General features: G+C 36.4%; 1 protein-coding gene across 1 annotated transcript; it reads left to right on the top strand.

The window, feature by feature from the left end:
- The first annotated feature begins 1,931 nt into the window (after positions 1-1,931).
- LOC130963436 (protein HYPER-SENSITIVITY-RELATED 4-like) lies at positions 1,932-16,217 on the top strand. The gene is made up of 2 exons (XM_057889554.1): positions 1,932-3,077; positions 15,510-16,217. The coding sequence occupies exons 1-2, from the start codon at positions 2,049-2,051 to the stop codon at positions 15,978-15,980; spliced, it is 1,500 nt and encodes a 499-aa protein (XP_057745537.1). The 5' UTR covers positions 1,932-2,048; the 3' UTR covers positions 15,981-16,217.
- The last annotated feature ends 914 nt before the right edge of the window (positions 16,218-17,131 follow it).

Here is a 17,131-nt window from a genome sequence, read left to right as displayed (position 1 = left end):
AACTCAAAAGTTAATTGTAGACTTGTAGCTTCACGCAAAATTATTGCATATAAAATCTCATCTAGTCCGAAAATCTTTACAAATTACAAAGGCCATTTGAATCTTATAGGTTACCAATGAATCATATTTTATTGGGCTATCTCTCATGATGTTAATAACGCGTGTCAATTACTTACGAATTATTAAATGGAAAACTCTAGTGGACTTTAAAACCTGTAGGACATAATATTACAATAAATAAACTTCTTTAGAAGTGTTGTCTAATCAATTTTTTTAGTAATTAAGTTAAACTGAATTTTGCTATACATGACTTTTAACAGTTTATGTACCTTTTTTTTCTTCTTCTTTTGAATCTGCTATCTTTTTTTTCTTTTATTTTTTGTGTTATTTTAAATATTTTATAAAAAAAAGGAATAAAGAAAAAAAAACAAAAGAAAATGTTCAAAACGAAATGGCTAAAAATACACAAAAATGATATTTGAGTCGTGTTTAGGAAACTTTTTTCTAAACACAAATATAAGTTCAGAAAGTTTTTCAAGTTTTTTAGGTTTTTGAGTAACAGAAGATGTTTGTTAGTGATTTTATGAAAATTTTAAGTAGTTCAGATCTTTAAAACTACTTTTAATGAAATGAATAAAAAAATTAGTGATGTTACGTGACTAAATTATATATTTTAGTAATTAAATTCAATTAAGGTAGTCCAATAATTTATTAGTAAAATAAAAATGAATTGAAAAAAAAAGAAAAGCATAAAAAAATTGATTAATTTAGTTAAAAATATAATTTATTCACCTAACATTTCTTAAAATAAATTATGGGTTTTGTTAGATAAATAATAATTTTTGTAAACAATGTGAACAATGAACTTTGGAATCCACCCAATAAAGTAAAAAATACTCCACTCTAAATTACTCTTAAATTTTAATATTAGGATAATCATCTGCACACCAAGTGAATTGAACATTTAGTTATTGTTAACTGTGCATGAATAAATCGAATCAAAAGAAATAATCATCAAATTAAAAATAATGAACATAATCATTTGTATACCTATTGAATTGAACATTGGATATATCTAGTATTCTCATTGTCTAATTATACTTTTTCATAAATTACATATTATATATAATTAACAAAGAGAGAAGAGTTAGAAACAAATATACAACAATATAAGAACATTTTAAAACGAATTTGGTCGCCATAAAAAAGATTAAAAAAATTACTTAATATAAAATTACTAAATTCTAAAAATTAAAATATTTAATTTTTTAAATAATTTTTATAAAAAATCACATCAAAACCTTGTTTCTAAAGCTATTTATGAAATCTAATTAATCTATGTCTAATAAAAATTACTTACCTGCAATTGTTTTTACGTAAATTTGATCATCCAAAACAATTAAATAATATTTTAGTTAAACATATCAAATTATTTAATAATTTTTAATTAACAGTTTTACTATATGTAAGTTTTCATTATATTTAATATCCAATAATTTTGTCACATTGCTTATTTATTATTTATATTTTCTAAAATTTTATTATTTTTGGTTACCATATTATTAATTATATTTAATTAAATGAATTAAAATTAGAGGAGTGATAAGAGTTAGTAAATTTTGTGATTTATAATTTATCAATTAATTATTATTAGGATTTTTAATGGTATGAAATTAAATTTAAAGATGTAAAATTATTTATTTTTTTTAATAATTAAATATTAGTCAAATTTTAATAATAGTGTTGTTTGTTAAACTTTTTCTTAAAATTATTCTAAGAAGAAAAGACACTTGTGTAGCACGGCTGGATGTTTAGCAAGTCAACGGGGTCAACATTCAAACTAACAAGAAGGACCTTGGTTGCTTCCCTTCATCTTCCCCGTTTGACATTTTCATTCCCAACATACACTCATTTACATTCAAAAACCAAAGTTTTCCAACCACACTACCAACCCAATTACCCAAGAATTATAAATAATCATATTACAATACAATAGAAAGGGTATACAGGGTGCAGACCAACCCTCAACAAAGAAAAGAAAAAATACAATGGCAATGCCATTTTTTTCTTCCTCCTCCGCCGAGTCCAACCTGACCACAGCAAAGACCTTCCTCTCCGCGGCCGCCTCCTTCGCCGCCACAGTAATGATCATTCGGTCAGTAGCCAACGACCTCGTCCCCGGCGAGCTTCGCGACTACGCCTTAGCCGGAATCCACCGCGTCCTCTCCCGGTTCTCCTCCACCGTCACCATGGTCATCGACGAATTCGACGGCCTCTCCAACAACGAAATCTACGAGGCAGCGGAAACCTACCTCGGCGCCAAAATCTCCCCCTCAGCGCAGCGCTTAAAGGTCGCCAAGCATGACACAGAGAACGACTTCACACTCACCATGGAACGCGGCGGCTCCGTAACCGACACCTTCAACGGCGTGAGCTTCGAGTGGATCCTAATCTGCCGCCAAGTCGAGTCTTCTGGAAGCTTCCACAGCGCTAGGGACATCAACTCCACCCTCCGCTCGGAGCTTCGTTCCTTGGAACTGACGTTCCACAAGAAGCACAGGGCAATGGTGCTGAACACCTACCTTCCACATGTGTTGAAAGAAGCGAAATCGATGAAGCAAGAAGCAAAATCTCTTCGGATCTTCACGGTGGATTACCAGAACATGTACGGAAACGCGAGCGATGCGTGGGTGGGGACCAACCTGGACCATCCGGCGACGTTCGAGACGGTGTCGTTGGACGAAGGCATGAAAGAATTAGTGATGAAGGATTTGGAGAGGTTTGTGAGGAGGAAAGAGTTTTATAGAAAGGTTGGGAAGGCGTGGAAGAGAGGGTACTTGCTTTATGGTCCTCCTGGGACTGGGAAATCGAGCTTAATTGCAGCCATGGCTAATTACTTGCATTTCGATGTTTATGATTTGGAGTTGACGGAGCTGCAGTATAACTCTGAGCTCAGGAGGTTGCTCATTGGGATGGCCAATAGATCCATTCTTGTTGTGGAGGATATTGATTGCACCATTGAATTCAAGGATCGCATGGCAGAATCTACTGCTGCCACGGGAAGAAATGACAAGCAGGTTAGTAACGCTTTTCTATTTCAGGGAATAATTTCCTTGTGCAAATTCTAATTCAATATCATTCCTCGTGTCCTAATCAACGTTAGTTAACATGGCGAATCAATATTGATGGTTTCAGTGGCTAAGAGAAGGGGGGTTGAATCTTAGCCCCTTTTCGCTTGCTGAAACTTGCTGGACTTAGAGAAAACTTTTCTGTTTTTAGTTCGTCCCTAGGCACGAGACATTTTCATTTTGTCTCGTCATTTGACACGAGACATTTTTGATATTGCATATTGAACAGTAAAACAGAATTGAAGTAGGAAGAGAGAGAAGAGAACACCCAGATATATCCTGATTCAGCTGCTAAGTGCAGTGCAGCCTAAATCCAGTCTCCATCATAACAATGATGGAATTTCACTATAATCATCCAGATTACAACTTGTAAAGTGCTAACCCAACTTACAAGGGGATTCCCACAGAATCATGAAACACAACACAGATGTACAAAGGACCTCTAAGACATCTATGGCTTTTTCTTTTAATTTTGCACTCTCTGCCTTTTTCCGCTCTATGGCTTTTTCTACAAACCTCACTGTTTGCCTTTTTCCATGAGACTCAAGACATGACAAAATTAAACAGAAAAATACTAAACAGAAAACATTGAAGGAGAAGAGAACTGCTAGCTTAGGTAGCTCTGAGAACTCTGTGCCTTGCACTCTCAAATCTTACTCCTTGAATCAAACCATGACTGTTCACCCCTTTTATAGAGAAGTGAAGCCTTCACAGTTGAAACACAAACCCGAGCTCAGCTTCTTTTCCTTCAACAAAAACCAGTTCGGCCACCCAGAGAGAAAAAGGTAACTCATGTAGAAACCAACATGCAAATACCTCTAGGCCTTCCTTGGTCATCACTCTTCATCAATCCGAGCGCTCCATCCTTGGCTTCCTTTCCAAGATGGATTTCTGGCCCTTGATGCTTCATGATGACGATGGCTTCATCTGCTTCAATCTCTGCCTTCAACCATCACTTCGCCACTCTAGCTACTCCCTGTGGTGGTTGAGCAGAATCAAAGACAAGCCATGCCTCCAAGGATCTTCCTTACTGGCCGAATCTTCTTCTTTCTTTTTGAGTATGGAGGATCCGAGATTACCTCACCAAATCTTACCAGATTAGGTGATAATCTCAGCCACAGCATACTTTTCTTTTTCTTTTTCGTGCCATCAACTCGATGGTCTTTAGCCTTGCTTTTCTTTCCTTTTGGTAGCTCCAAGTAGCTTCCATGGCTTCCTGTGTAATAACCGAAGAGAAGAAGTAAAGGTAAGAGAGAGGAGAGAGAAGTTTGAACTCAAACTAATGGGTAATAACAAAATGAAATTAAAGTCCCACTTCCCTAGCTTAGAGTGGCGTGTATCATTAATCATAATGATTCCCATCAAATCAAAGTCAATTTCTCTCTCATAGTTCCAAAGCTAGCATATTAATTTTGAAATCCATTCTTAGCAAGCAATGGAATCCGTGGGAAAGCAAGAAGCCTTTATGCTTTCATTTAAACTTGGTTTCGGGCCAGACTTGGAAGCTTTCATCAAAGCAATGTTTGGGCTTGGTAACATTAGGATTTAAATTGGCCCAATAATATTTTCCTTTAGGACCATAGCATGCATAAAACACATTGGGCTTATTGAATTTTGGCCCACTAAAAGCATTTGCTTTCCTGGTAAGTTTGAATCAAACACTGAGCACACAAGAAAGCATTCTCTTGGGCTTGCATCAATAACATTCATTCTGGCCCAAATAAAACTTGCATTACAAAATTAATTTAATCAATTATAAATCCAAAATTAATTTTGTAATTAATCATATTAATAATGTTTAGTCATCACAAATATTAATTTAGAGTTTTCCAAACTCATCAATCTCCCCCTTGATGACAAACATTATTAAAATTGAAATAGAAAGAAATTAAAGATTGAGTAAAGAAATACTCCCTTTGAATTTGAATTTCTCCCCTTTTCAAATTGTCACATGGCTCCCCCTTAATATATGCCATTTTTATCAAGGGAAGCTTTAACCTGTAACAATTTAATCAAGTTTCAAGTAACAATGTTATTCAACATATTTATTTTGAAAATGTTGAATGCTTGATTTATGAGCAGAGTTTGGTGATAATCAAAACTCATTTGTTATCATAATTGATTTTCTGCTCAAACAAGAATTACAAACTTAAAAAAAAATCCAAACATTTTTCTGTTCAATATATCAGAGCAAAATAACATGAAGGAAAATATTTGTAGAGCAAAATAAGGCAGTTTTTGATACTTTTCACAATTTAAAGGAACTGCCAAAAATACATTGTCAATCCAATAAGTCTATCAATGATGAATCAACAGCCAGGCATAAAGAATCAAGCATAATTATAAACCAGATGCCAAATCAGAATTAACTAAACATGATAAACTAAATGTAGTTTGAACAATGCAAATATTATCATCAACTAATATGCATTTTTTTTTTGAACAAGGGAGATCATGAATTTTTAATTTTGAAAATTTCATCCCTGTTCTTATCCTTCTGTTCTTATCCTTCTTATCCCCTGTTTTTCTTTGTTTCCTATTTCAATTTTGGAAACTTATTTTCCTCCCCCTTTTGTCATCATGGGGCACTTGCACAAAATATGAAGAATACCACAAGATAACCATAATAACAAAGCAACAAAATAACATGAGTGTATTAAAGTATCACCGAGCAGGGAGTATCAAGTCATGCTCATACAAAAAATAGATTGAGCCTAATGAAGCCAATATCAAATAAAGATAAACAACAGCCATCAATCATCAGACAGGTTGAACTCTGAACCAGAATCGACTTCAAAGTCTCCTGTCCCCATTTCATCATCAAAGGTCTTTATCATGAAGCCAACTCTATCATGACATTTCTTCCAAGCCCTTTCCTGTTCGTGTTCCAATTTTCTGGCAGTCTTGTGGGATTTGAACATCAGCTTTGACATGTTGCGCATCTCATTGAGAACCTCTCGGATTGATGCAGTAACATTTGAGGGCTCAGGATGGCTCTCCGGATCACTGAGAGACGGTTCAGAGGAAACAGATTTCTTGCTCTTTTTGCCCGAAATTCCTCCTCCTTTAATCATTGAAATCTTGTTCTCAACAGTTTCATTAGTTAAGTCAACCTTAAAATACTCAAATATACATGTAAGAAACATGCCATATGGAAGGTTAGCCTTTTTGGTACTTTTCACTGCTTCCCACATATGACGTATCATAACATAAGCAAATGAAATTTGGGAAGAAGTAAGAAGTGCAAATAAAATAACAGAGTCAGAAACTGTTACTCTATGGTGAGAACCGCCTTGTGGAGTGAGAATGTGAGTAATGATTCGGTGCAACAAAGAGTTCTCAGGACCGAGTGCTCGATGAGTTGGAAGGAGACCATCCAAACCAGAGAGATTTGCACAGATGTGTTGTAAGACCGTTTGTTGTGTAATGCCAACCTGATCATCCCACTTGTCAACCATGTAAACTTTTGGCCCTTCTTCTTCATATCCAAGGGCAGCGCCTATTGTTTGAGGGTTGAGGGTCATGTAAACACGTTTGACATAGGAGTGGATTGAGCCATCAATCAAACGCATATTTGCATAGAATTCCCGAACCAGCCTCGGGTACACAAGTCTCTGAATGTGAAGCAGTAGAGTCCATTTCAGAGCATCAAACATGGCAGAAAAGTTGATTCCTTTGGTTGCCAGTTTCTCAAGGTTTACCAGGTATGAAAGACAGAGAGGGCGTTTCAGCAAAACCTCTTGATGAAACTCATAGAAGGCACATGAGTAAAACCTGGAGGGATCAAAATGGGAGTGAGTTTTGTGAAACTTGTTCTTGAAGTCGAGAGACTCCAAATTTGCCGGTTCCCTTGTGTCATGCAGAACAAAGCTTTTCGGCCCTTTTTGAGAGCTTTTGGTGGTTGAGGTTGGTCTTTTCGGCGGTGATGGAGGTGGAGAAGTATGTGATTCCTCTTCTTCTTCTTGAACACTAGGCTCCTTGTTCTTTCCTCTCCCGGATGATTTGTGAGCAATGACCTTGCGCCGCATGGTGTCGGCCCTTTTGGAAGGAGGTGATGGTGTAGAAGAGGAGGTAGAATGAAGATGGATATGTGTGTGAGTTTGAGGTGATGAGAATGGAGGATTTTTTGGAATGGGGGTTCGGTTACTTCTCTTTTGTGCCGTTTTCTTTTTCATGGTGGGAGAATGAGGAAGTTGAATATGAAAGGGTGAGAGTGCCGAGTGAGGGTGAGGAGAGAGGAGGTTAGTGGTGCAATTAATGAGGATTGGAGAGAGATGATGGGAAGTTAATAACCATAATGGTGCGGTTATTAACCAAGGGGTTTTGAAAAAGTGGTTTCCTAATTTCAAGGGATTAGATGGAGAGAGAAAGATTTGATTTGACAATAACCACTTCCAATGAGATTTGAAATGACACTCAAAAGATTTGATCAGCATAAAGTGAGGAACCATTAAAAATTCAATGAGGGGTCAAACTTGATTATGTGGGGCCCATTAGAAGCTAAGTCTGCGCAGCCTCCCCCTTAATCATAGCTCCTCCATCATGCCTTGTTTTTATCTCGCCCATTCCTACGAGATAAAACTGGACAGAATCAGAAATTCACAAATTTTCAACATTATTTAAATCAATCATTCCCAAACTTTTTCTTAACAAACAGAATCTATCTTCACAGAGGGGTTTTGTGAATATATCAGCAAGTTGTTCTTCAGATTTTACAAATTGAATATCAATAGTACCCTTTTGCACATGTTCTCTAATGAAATGATATTTAATTTCAATGTGCTTCGTTCTTGAGTGCAAAACAGGATTTTTTGAAATATTTATTGCACTCATGTTATCACAAAATAAGGGTATGCTATTGATCTTTAATTTGTAATCCTCCAATTGAGTTTTTAACCAAATTAATTGCGAACAACAAGCAGATGCGGATATATATTCAGCTTCAGCTGTGGATAGAGCCACTGTGGCTTGTTTCTTGCTTGACCACATGTTGAGTGAGCTTCCAAGGAAGCAACACATGCCCGAAGTACTCCTTCTATCCACTCGATCTCCCGCATAATCTGCATCACAAAACCCTACTGCACAAAAATCATCAGATTTTGGATACCATAAACCATAATCACATGTTCCCTTAATATACCTAATGATGCGTTTAACAGCCGTTAAATGGGATTCTTTTGGGTGAGATTGAAATCTTGAACATACACCCACACTTTGAACAATATCCGGTCTAGAGGATGTAAGATACATTAGTGAACCAATCATTCCTCTATACCGTGTCTCATCCACATCTAGGCCATCATCATCTTTATCAAGTTTAGTATTAGGATGCATTGGTGTTCCCATTGGTTTGGAATTTTCTAAGCCAAATTTCTTTATCAATTCTTTTGCATACTTGCCTTGGTGAATAAAAGTACCACTAGGAGTTTGTTTAATTTGGAGACCAAGAAAGAAAGTTAGCTCTCCCATTAAACTCATTTCAAACTCACTAGTCATGAGTTTTCCAAACTCTTCACACAAGGTCTCATTGGCTGATCCAAACACAATATCATCCACATAAACTTGAACAAGAAGGATGTCATCATTAGAAACTTTAATGAACAAAGTAGTGTCGGTGGTTCCCCTTTGAAAATGATTTTCTAACAAGAAGGCACTAAGCCTTTCATACCAAGCTCTTGGAGCTTGTCTAAGGCCATAAAGAGCCTTTGATAGTTTGAACACATGATTAGAAAAATCTTTATGTTCAAAACCGGGGGGTTGAGCCACATACACTTCTCTATCAATAAAGCCATTAAGGAAAGCACATTTAACATCCATTTGAAACATTTTGAAACCTTTATGGGCAGCATAGGCAAGAAGCAACCTAATTGCTTCCATTCTAGCTACCGGAGCAAAAGACTCATCAAAATCTATTCCCTCTTCTTGATCGTAACCTTGGGCCACTAATCTAGCCTTGTTACGAACAACTTGTCCATCCTCACCAAGTTTATTTTTGAATACCCACTTAGTACCCGTTACCTTCTTACCATCCGGATGAGGTACTAAAGTCCAAACCTTATTCTTGTCAAATTGAGCAAGTTCCTCTTGCATGGCCTTGACCCATGATGGGTCTTCAAGAGCTTGTTTGACATTGTTGGGCTCTATTTGTGACAAGAGGGCAAGATTGCTAGGTTCGGTTTGCCTTTTGGTGGAGGATCTTGTGGTTACACCTTGAGAGGGATCACCAATGATGAAATCATGAGGATAACCCCTCATGGACTTCCATTCTCTAGGCTTTCGGACAGGTGTTGAGCTTTGATGAACTTCTGATGGTCTCACTGTTTCAGTTTCTCGTGTCTGCTCAGGAGACAAAATGGAAGTTTCTCCTTCAATCTGACGAGATAAAACAGGGCTGACAGATTCTTCATTTTCCATAGTTTTGGAATTTTCTTTGCTTGTTCCATCCTCTTCACAATCTGAATCATTTTCCTTTACAATACTGGGAATTAAGTTAGAATCACAAAAGGTAACATGTATGGATTCCTCTATGGTCCTATGTTCTTTGAGATAAACTCTATAGGCCTTGCTTGTGGTGGAATATCCAACAAACATTCCTTCATAGGATTTTGGATCAAATTTTCCAAGGTTTTCCTTATTGTTAAGTACAAAGCATTTACATCCAAAAATATGAAAGTACTTAAGATTTGGAGGGGTACCTTCCATAGCTCATAAGGAGTTTTCTTTAACCCTTTTCTAATGATTGTTCTATTCAGAATATAACATGCTGTGTTCACAGCTTCAGCCCATAAAAATTTGGGAATTTCATTCTCACATAGCATGGCCCTAGTCATTTCTTGAAGGCTTCGATTCCTTCTTTCAACCACCCTATTTTGTTGGGGGGTTCTAGGACATGAAAAATTATGAGAAATCCCTAAGTCATCACAGAATTTTTCAAAATCTTGATTTTCAAATTCTCTTCCGTGATCACTTCTTAAATGGGCAATTTTCAAATCCTTTTCATTTTGAATTTTCTTACAAAGGGTGGAAAAGGCATAAAATGCATCATTCTTATGAGCAAGAAAAAGTACCCAACCAAATCTAGAGTAATCATCTACCACCACAAGACCATAGTGTTTACCTCCTAAACTTTGAGTTCTAGTAGGACCAAAAAGATCAATATGTAACATTTCCAATGGCCTTTTGGTTGAGATTTCATCTTTTGATTTAAAAGAGGATTTTACTTGTTTGCCCAATTGGCAAGCATCACAAGTGAGATCCTTATCAAACTTGATGTTTGGAATTCCTCTAACCAAATTCTTTTTGACTAGCTTAGAAATTTGGTACATGCTAGCATGACCCAACTTTCTATGCCAAAGCCATTTTTCAGATTCAAGAGAGGTGAAGCATGTTACATTTTGTTCCTTTAAATCCTCAAGAGTTAATTCATACACATTATTACATCTTTTAGCTTCAAATAGAACATCCCCAGTTTTTTCACAAACCACTAAGCAAACAAGTTTCTTGAAAATAACTTCAAAACCCAAATCACACAATTGACTAACACTAAGCAAGTTATGTTTCAATCCATGTACAAGAAGGACATCATTTATACAAGATGAGAGATTTTTACCCACTTTCCCAACAGCAACTATTTTTCCTTTTGCATCATCACCGAATGTGACAAAACCTCCATCATATTCATCAAGCTTTATGAAGAAGGTTGTCTTTCCGGTCATATGCCTAGAGCATCCGCTATCCATGTACCATGTGTTCTCTTTTCTTTTGGATGCTAGGCACACCTGCAAAATAATGCTTAAGAGCCCTTAGGTATCCAAATCTTTTTGGATCCTTTAACGTTAAACCATCTTCTATGTCCTAAGCCATTGTAATCAAAAACAACTTTACAAACTTTGTCACCAATCATTCTTTCACCAAAGAAACATTGGATAGGAAAGTGTCCATTTCGATTGCATAGTCTACAAAATCTTGGAGTTGTTGTTTTGTTAAAGCAAGTTGGGTCTTGATACTTTACATCATTTGAAGATGAAGCCATGTTTTCAAAATGTGATTTTTCAGATTTATAAAAGCCCAACCCAGCTTTATCATAAAGAAGTTTTTGACTAGCCAAGATTTGATTCAGATTTTCAAAACTTTGGGTGAAATTGGCTAAGTCTTCTTTAAGTCTGTTAACCTCTTTAAGCAACTCTTCATTTTGCTTAAAACAATTCACATATGCAAGGACTGAATGGTCACTTTCACAACTTTTAATTTGGGCTCTTAACTGCTTATTCTCTTCAACAAGATCACAAGCAGTTTCGGCCTCTCTCACTTTTTCTTTTAGAAAATTATTTTCAGCTTGAAGAATGGTGACTTGTTGTTCAAGTTCTTGATTTTCCAGTAGAAAGCATCTTATTTTTTCAGAAAGGTGGTCTATCATAAGATGAAGATCTTCAGTGTCAGGGTTATGAAAGACTACCTGATGTACATGATCTGCCATAAGGCACTGTTGGGACTTGGTTTCTGATTTTTCATCATCATCATCTGAGTCATTTTCCAACTCTTTCCATGAAGCCATTAGTCCTTTCTTCTTTCCTTTTCTCGGCCTTTCTTCCTTCTTCAACTTGGGACAGTCAGATTTGAAATGCCCCATTTCCTTGCAATTGAAACAGGTTACCTTGCTAAGATCTTTCTTTGTCCTCCTGGAGCTGCCGCCTTTGCCTTTGAGCTTTGCCATTTTCCTGAATTTTTTTGCAAACAACACAAACTCATTTTCAGAAGAGTTATCACTGGATTCATCATCCAGAGGGTTAGTCACAGAAGAAAATGCAATTCCTTTCTTTTTTGAATCTTTTTTCAAATAGGAGTTTTCAAAAGCAAGTAAGTTTCCTCTCAAATCATCAAGTGTCATGGAATCTAAGTTACTACTATCAGAAATAATTAAGGCTTTTGTTTCCCACTCTTTTGTGAGACACCTCAACACTCTTCTCACTAGCACAGATTCTGAATGTGTGATTCCAAGAGCATCTAAGCCAATAGTGATGGCATTGAACCGTTCGAACAGTTCATCGATGGACTCTCCTTCCTTCATTGTAAACATTTCATATTCCCTGTTTAACATGTCTGTCCGAGTCTTTTTTACAATGGTAGTTCCTTCATGAGTGATTTGCAACTTGTCCCAGATTTCCTTTGCCGTTGTGCATCGTGATACTCGTCGGTACTCCTCAAAGCTGATAGCACAATTGAGCAGATTGGTTGCCTTGGCATTTAACTCCACCTTCTTCCTATCTTCCTCGGTCCAGCTTGCTTCTGGTTTAAGAGAAGTTACTCCTTGAGCATTTGTGGTAGTAGGAAATTTAGGACCTTCCAAGATGATCTTCCAAAGTCTGTAATCTACAGTTTGTACAAATATTTTCATCCTCTCCTTCCAATAGGTATAATTTTTCCCATTGAAAAGAGGAGGTCTGTTGCTTGATTGTCCTTCGGTCAGATTATAAGACACCACATTTGCGCCACTGTTTTCCGCCATTAGGATCTTTACTCCAAGCTGCAAAGCTTGATCTCTTTGAGACCAAGCTCTGATACCAATTGATGGTTTCAGTGGCTAAGAGAAGGGGGGGTTGAATCTTAGCCCCTTTTCGCTTGCTGAAACTTGCTGGACTTAGAGAAAGCTTTTCTGTTTTTAGCTCGTCCCTAGGCACGAGACATTTTCATTTTGTCTCGTCATTTGACACGAGACATTTTTGATATTGCATCTTGAACAGTAAAATAGAATTGAAGTAGGAAGAGAGAGAAGAGAACACCCAGATATATCCTGGTTCAGCTGCTAAGTGCAGTGCAGCCTACATCCAGTCTCTATCACAACAATGATGGAATTTCACTATAATCATCCAGATTACAACTTGTAAAGTGCTAACCCAACTTACAAGGGGATTCCCACAGAATCATGAAACACAACACAGATGTACAAAGGACCTCTAAGACATCTATGGCTTTTTCTTTTAATTTTGCACTCTCTTCCTTTTTCCGCTCTATGGCTTTTTCTACAAACCTCACTGTTTGCCTTTTTCCATGAGACTCAAGACATGACAAAATTAAACAGAAAAATACTAAACAGAAAATATTGAAGGAGAAGAGAACTGCTAGCTTAGGTAGCTCTGAGAACTCTGTGCCTTGCACTCTCAAATCTTACTCCTTGAATCAAACCATGACTGTTCACCCCTTTTATAGAGAAGTGAAGCCTTCACAGTTGAAACACAAATCCGAGCTCAGCTTCTTTTCCTTCAACAAAAACCGGTTCGGCCACCCAGAGAGAAAAAGGTAACTCATGCAGAAACCAACATGCAAATACCTCTAGGCCTTCCTTGGTCATCACTCTTCATCAATCCGAGCGCTCCATCCTTGGCTTCCTTTCCAAGATGGATTTCTGGCCCTTGATGCTTCATGATGACGATAGCTTCATCTGCTTCAATCTCTGCCTTCAACCATCACTTCGCCACTCTAGCTACTCCCTGTGGTGGTTGAGCAGAATCAAAGACAAGCCATGCCTCCAAGGATCTTCCTTACTGGCCGAATCTTCTTCTTTCTTTTTGGGTATGGAGGATCCGAGATTACCTCACCAAATCTTACCAGATTAGGTGATAATCTCAGCCACAGCATACTTTTCTTTTTCTTTTTCGTGCCATCAACTCGATGGTCTTTAGCCTTGCTTTTCTTTCCTTTTGGTAGCTCCAAGTAGCTTCCATGGCTTCCTGTGTAATAACCGAAGAGAATAAGTAAAGGTAAGAGAGAGGAGAGAGAAGTTTGAACTCAAACTAATGGGTAATAACAAAATGAAATTAAAGTCCCACTTCCCTAGCTTAGAGTGGCGTGTATCATTAATCATAATGATTCCCATCAAATCAAAGTCAATTTCTCTCTCATAGTTCCAAAGCTAGCATATTAATTTTGAAATCCATTCTTAGCAAGCAATGGAATCCGTGGGAAAGCAAGAAGCCTTTATGCTTTCATTTAAACTTGGTTTCGGGCCAGACTTGGAAGCTTTCATCAAAGCAATGTTTGGGCTTGGTAACATTAGGATTTAAATTGGCCCAATAATATTTTCCTTTAGGACCATAGCATGCATAAAACACATTGGGCTTATTGAATTTTGGCCCACTAAAAGCATTTGCTTTCCTGGTAAGTTTGAATCAAACACTGAGCACACAAGAAAGCATTCTCTTGGGCTTGCATCAATAACATTCATTCTGGCCCAAATTAAACCTGCATTACAAAATTAATTTAATCAATTATAAATCTAAAATTAATTTTGCAATTAATCATATTAATAATGTTTAGTCATCACAAATATTAATTTAGAGTTTTCCAAACTCATCAAATATGATCCCATTGAAATTTAAAAAACCAACTTGTCTCACGTAGATTTTGACCATTTACTCTTTCGAATTTCAACTCTTTTTTTCCTGTCCATTTCTAACTAAACTGAGTATATTAATTAGAGGAGTACTAAGACTAGTAATTTTTATGATTTGTAGTCATTAATTAGTCATCATAAATATTTTTAATGGTATAAAATTAAATCTAATGGTATAAAATTAGTCACTTTTCTTTTAGTAGTTAAGTGTTGGCTAAATTTTAATAAAAATACTGGTCTTTTAGACTTTTTCTATTAAGTATTAACCGAGTTTTTTTGTAGTAAAAAATTTCTTTAGATAATTTGTGAATAAATTTAAGATAAGGAAAAATATGAGGGGCCAATGGAATATTTATACAATGTGTAAAATGGAGGTTTATGAAATATTAGAGATATAACCATTAGTGTTACCTTTTCCCATCAGCTGAAGTTTTTGGGATGAGTGATATCATGACATAGTATTAAATCTTTAGATCCGAAAAGGTGAGTTTGATTCTTGACTCCTTGGTGAATCCGAAAATCAGTTTAAACTTTTGAGAAGATGTTTACTATCCCATTGTACGGTACAAATCGTCCATTTTGGTTAACAGTTTTTCTTTCCTTTGTTTGCTACTTTAATTCTTCAAAAGAAAGTAGGAAAGAAAAACAGAGGTTGAGACAAGGGAAATAAAAAGTCTAGAAGACCAAGATGAATGGCCAAGGGTGTTTGTTTGCTCTTGCCATTGGTTTTGCATACATTTTTGTTTGTTGTCAAACATTTGGCTCATTTCTGTGTGCAATATAGACTTGGGGATGAGTTAAGGAAAATGTATATTACTTGTAAAATTAAACCAATCTAAAATACGTATAGGTCTTTATTTGATAATATTATTCAGTATGAGCAGGTCAAAAAAATTGAACCAGAAACACGAGTGTACTGCTCCTTCTATTTACCTTGTTTGAAATATCATCAGAAAATTCATCACTATAAATTTCTGTAACACACATCACAGGTGACTCTGTCTGGGCTACTCAATTTCATTGACGGATTATGGTCAAGTTGCGGCGATGAGAGGATCATAATTTTCACAACAAACCACAAAGACAAGCTTGACCCAGCCTTGCTGCGACCTGGTCGCATGGACGTTCACATCCACATGTCCTATTGCACTCCATATGGGTTTAGGCAGCTAGCTTCCACGTACCTCGGAATTACAGAACACACCCTTTTCGGAGAGATTGAGGATGCAATTCAGACAACCAAGGTAACTCCAGCGGAAGTGGCAGAGCAACTCCTCAAGAGCAGCGACATTGAAACCACTCTTAAAGAGCTCATAGACTTTCTTAGAAAGAAGAAACAAGATCAGGCACTGGAGGATGAGAAGAAGGAACGAGATGCCAAAGACGAGGAAGAACAGCAGAAGCAACGGCAACATGATGGTGGTAATGGAAAAGAAGTAACCCACAAGGAAGATGATAGTTAATTGAGTTACACATACACAAGCCCTAAGCTAAAATGTTGGATTCTGCATTCATACATGTTTTACTGATTTTTCAGTGTTAGTTCTTGTTGAAATCATTTTCGACTGCTAATCTTTATTATATTTAGGATCTAATATGGGAGTAGCACAACTACTCCTCCTATAGGTACCAAAAGAAGTACATAAAGGAAAAATGAGAAGAAGGAAACAATCCAAGATTTATGATTAAGTTTATGTGAAGTTAAACTTGCCGAAATTATACATAATTATATAGCAATGATCAATTTGTTTGGATTGGAAACAATATGTATAACAATATTATTATTATTATATGAAAAGAAATTATGTACAATTTATAGAATTGCAAGGTAAAAACTACTATAATTCATGCCATAAAGAATAAAGGGACACGATTGGATGAATGAATTATAATGTATTTAAAAGATAAAAGAAAGTAAGTTTGACAATAGTAAAAATGTAATCAAAGTAAATTTGTAAAGGTTTACATTTTAAAGTGGTCTCTAAATTTGTAATCAAGTCTCAAACTCGTCTTTAAATTTAAAATTATCCTAAATTTGTCCTTAAACTTAACAACAGTTTTTTTCAGTGACAGATTGATGACATGGTTGGACAGAAATCACACTAGACTTGTAAACGTCATTGTTTCCTTTATGAAGTTGCAACTGAAGGTGAATTTAGAGAAATCCTTTGGCTTTTGCCCTCTTTTCTTCGGCTTAACAATAAATTTGTCAAGTAAAAAAGTTATCGTTGAATTGGATTTTCTGACAGTAAATCCCTCGATAATATTTGGAGAAAAAAAAATTGGTACAAGTATTACTGTCGGAATTATCTGCCGATAAAACTCAAATAATAGAACGTTGCATTTTGGTCATACGCAATGTATTACCATCAAATTTATTCGCCGATAAATTCGCCAGTAAACTTGATCTAAATTAAAAATGCGAGACCCCCTCCCCTCACTTTCGAAAACACTCTTTTCTCTCCCATTTTCCTCTCTCTTCTTTCTTCCTTGCAACTACCTCCGATAGCCCCTCCGGCCACCCTTCGCCAGCATTGCCTAACTTTATTCTCCTCCAAAATCTACATCAAGTTGCCTGTATCGTGTTTTATTGCCTCAAACAGAGTTTCTCCCT

The sequence above is a fragment of the Arachis stenosperma genome, chromosome 1 (assembly GCF_014773155.1).
Source record: "Arachis stenosperma cultivar V10309 chromosome 1, arast.V10309.gnm1.PFL2, whole genome shotgun sequence".
Lineage (NCBI taxonomy): Eukaryota > Viridiplantae > Streptophyta > Magnoliopsida > Fabales > Fabaceae > Arachis > Arachis stenosperma.
Note: the sequence above shows the minus strand (reverse complement) of the source record. Positions and strands in the feature narration are given on the sequence as shown.